At 55.1% G+C, this 2,557-nt stretch overlaps 2 protein-coding genes across 3 annotated transcripts in view; one reads left to right on the top strand and one right to left on the bottom strand.

Annotated features, from left to right (window-relative positions):
- Nucleotides 1-2,557, bottom strand: part of Acyp1 (acylphosphatase 1) — a 35,753-nt gene that overhangs the window by 17,459 nt on the left and 15,737 nt on the right. The gene's annotated exons all lie outside the window — the stretch shown is intronic.
- The window catches only part of Zc2hc1c (zinc finger C2HC-type containing 1C), a 7,523-nt gene continuing 5,711 nt past the window's right edge, over nt 746-2,557 (top strand). For both annotated transcript variants that reach the window (XM_004624968.2, XM_023703738.1), the window contains exon 1: nt 746-2,175. In XM_004624968.2, the coding sequence (XP_004625025.1) occupies nt 871-2,175 (1,305 nt within the window). In that variant the 5' untranslated portion in view covers nt 746-870. The remainder of the gene's footprint in view (nt 2,176-2,557) is intronic.

Raw genomic sequence — 2,557 nt, forward strand, 5'->3', positions numbered from 1 at the left:
CGGCACGTCGTGCGTGCGGCACGTCGTGCACTGCGCCTGCGCGCGCCTCCGCCGCGTCGGCGGGTGTCCGGGCAACCGGCCGCCGCGGCCCACAGAGCGCTTGCGCGGCGGGCTGGGTCCGGGGTTAGCCCTGAGCAGGCGCGGCCCCGAGAGCCCGAGGTACGCGGAAGGGCGGGGAGTCCCGGGGCCGACGCCGCGACCCCCGAGGGGCAGGAGAGCGAGGGCCTTGCCCCTAAGGCGGGGTCCCCGAGGGAATGCCCCCGCCTGACCCTGTGGGACAGCACAGGGCGCGTTCCGGACCTGGCGCCGGCCGCGTCCGTCGGGTCGGGTGGCCCCTGCCTGTCAAGTGACAAGATTTTTCAGTCGCTCCCTCTGGGGCTCCTCGGAGGCGGGTCTGACAGCCGGGCGCTCGCTGCAGACCCTGGCGGGCACGCGCAAGCTCTGGGCCGGACCCCACCGCGGCCCGCGGTTTCATGCCCCGCAAAGGGCTGGGGGGCGGCTGGGCTCAGAGCAGAGCTTCCGTTTCAGGTGAAAACCCGGCGCCATCGAGGGGAAGTTGCTTGTTCTGAGGCCCGGGTCTAAAACCCGACCGCTGCCCTTTCACCTGCTGCTTACGTGTGTGGCAGCGACTAGTACTGGTGACAAGGAAAACTAGGTGGCCGTCACACCTGTGTCCCATGTTTTCTGCCCTCAAGGCCTTACCCAGCGTATTGGATGAACGTTCTGACAGATCCAGCAACCACTGTCCCTAGAAAAGTTTAAGGTAAATATGGTAAGGCAACTGTAGTTTAGCAACTGGGAGTGAACCTCAGAGGAATGCCTCACAAGTATCTGGTTTGACTCTCCCCTAGGTTTCAGGCCAAGCCCTGAATGGCTGGTCCCCAGTTGGCCCCTCAATTGCCTGTGGGGGTTATGTTCCCACATAATAAAACAGAAGCGCTCCACTCAACCAAGCAAGACCCTTATGAACAAGGTGACTCTTCCCTGCAGTCTTCCTCGATGGGGCACTTGAAGAGTTTTCAGCAGAAGCCTTTGAGCAAGAAAGACTTGCAACCGGATGTCTACACTCATGCCAAATGGAACACCTGCCTGAAAGCCCAGGGCTACTTCTATTCCCACTGTGCTGGAATAAGTGAGAGAAACTCAGGAAGCCATTCTCAGGGCCAAGTAAGGGGCTTCGTGCATTCTTCAAGCCCTCAGTCCAGGTATCCCAAAGCAAATGACCAAGACTTGGTCCCCGTTACAAAGAAGCAAGTTGGGGTGGACCGGGCCTACCCCTTGAAGCCCATGGTCTACCATAAGTCTTGTGGTACAGGGGAGGCTGGCACTGACAGGTACCAGCATATCTACCCAAGACCCCCTAGGCTAAGAGAATTTTCAGACAGCAACTTCGGTTTGAGGAACTGGGCGAATTCGTCTGTTCTGACTGCCACACAGGGAGAGGCCATGGCAAACCTCCACTGGTTGGAGCGGAAGCAGCTTCAAAGACTGGAAGCTGCAGGAGAGAGCTTAGAGGAGGAAATCCGAAGAAAAGAGAGTCTCCTGCGGGAAAAGCTGAAGAAGACAGAGGCAGAACTCAGAAGGATCCAGAGAGAAAGGGAACAGGCCAAAGAAAATGAAGAGCGAGAGCTGCAGAGAATGATACAACTCAGAAGAGTGAAAGGCAGTTACACCACCACTCCATACAAGCCTGTCTTTCCCCCAGAATTTGGGACTGAAGAAGTGTTCAGTAGAGACAGGAGAGAGGATGAAACTTGGGGACTGCTCCAGGAAGATTCTAGTCCAATCCAGCTCTCTGATTATGGAATTCAGAGGCTCAAAAAGGAAAGGCTAGTGGCAAACAATAACAAAATGCAAGACCGAGCCTCAGGATCCCTGGAAAAGTTCTTTCAGCCTTCAGAAGAAGCAGGCGGTAATTTTCAGGAATCCTCCAGTTCTGGCCCGTCCAGGGTACCAGAGGCCTCAGGTTCCGTCTGCTCCACTGAGGAAGAGCCAGCACTGGCCAAGTGCAGCCACTGTGGGCGCACCTTTCTTCTGCCCAGGCTGGAGAGGCACTCTGCCATCTGCAGCAAGATGCAGGGCCCCAGGAGGAAAGTGTTTAACTCCTCCAGGGCCCGGGCGAAGGGAACAGAGCTAGAGCAGTATCTGAACTGGAACAGGCCAGCCACAGTCAAGGTGAGAGCCACAAGGATCTGACTTCATGTGGGAATCACTGCAGAGGCCTGTCATGTCCTCTTTGGTTTTCTTTAGGGAAAAGTCAGGTGCCATGTGGGCTGAAGTGAGAATTAACATGTGCTAATTACCACAGTGTGCTAGTCACCGTGACAGGACCTTTTCCTGTGGTCCTTACAATTCTATGAGGATCTCACTGTCTCTCATTTGATCAACTCAAAAGTTATGACTTGAAGATAAGCACTCATATCTCAAAGCTTGTACTGGTTAAGTAACTTTCATGAGGTCACAGTTTTTTTTTTTTAATATTTATTTATTTTTATTTATTACATTTATTTATTGTGTGTGTGTGTGTGGCCAGCTCAGCCCACCAGGGGGCGGGGCT

The sequence above is a fragment of the Octodon degus genome, unplaced genomic scaffold, assembly GCF_000260255.1.
Source record: "Octodon degus isolate 3935 unplaced genomic scaffold, OctDeg1.0 scaffold00007, whole genome shotgun sequence".
Classification (NCBI taxonomy): domain Eukaryota; kingdom Metazoa; phylum Chordata; class Mammalia; order Rodentia; family Octodontidae; genus Octodon; species Octodon degus.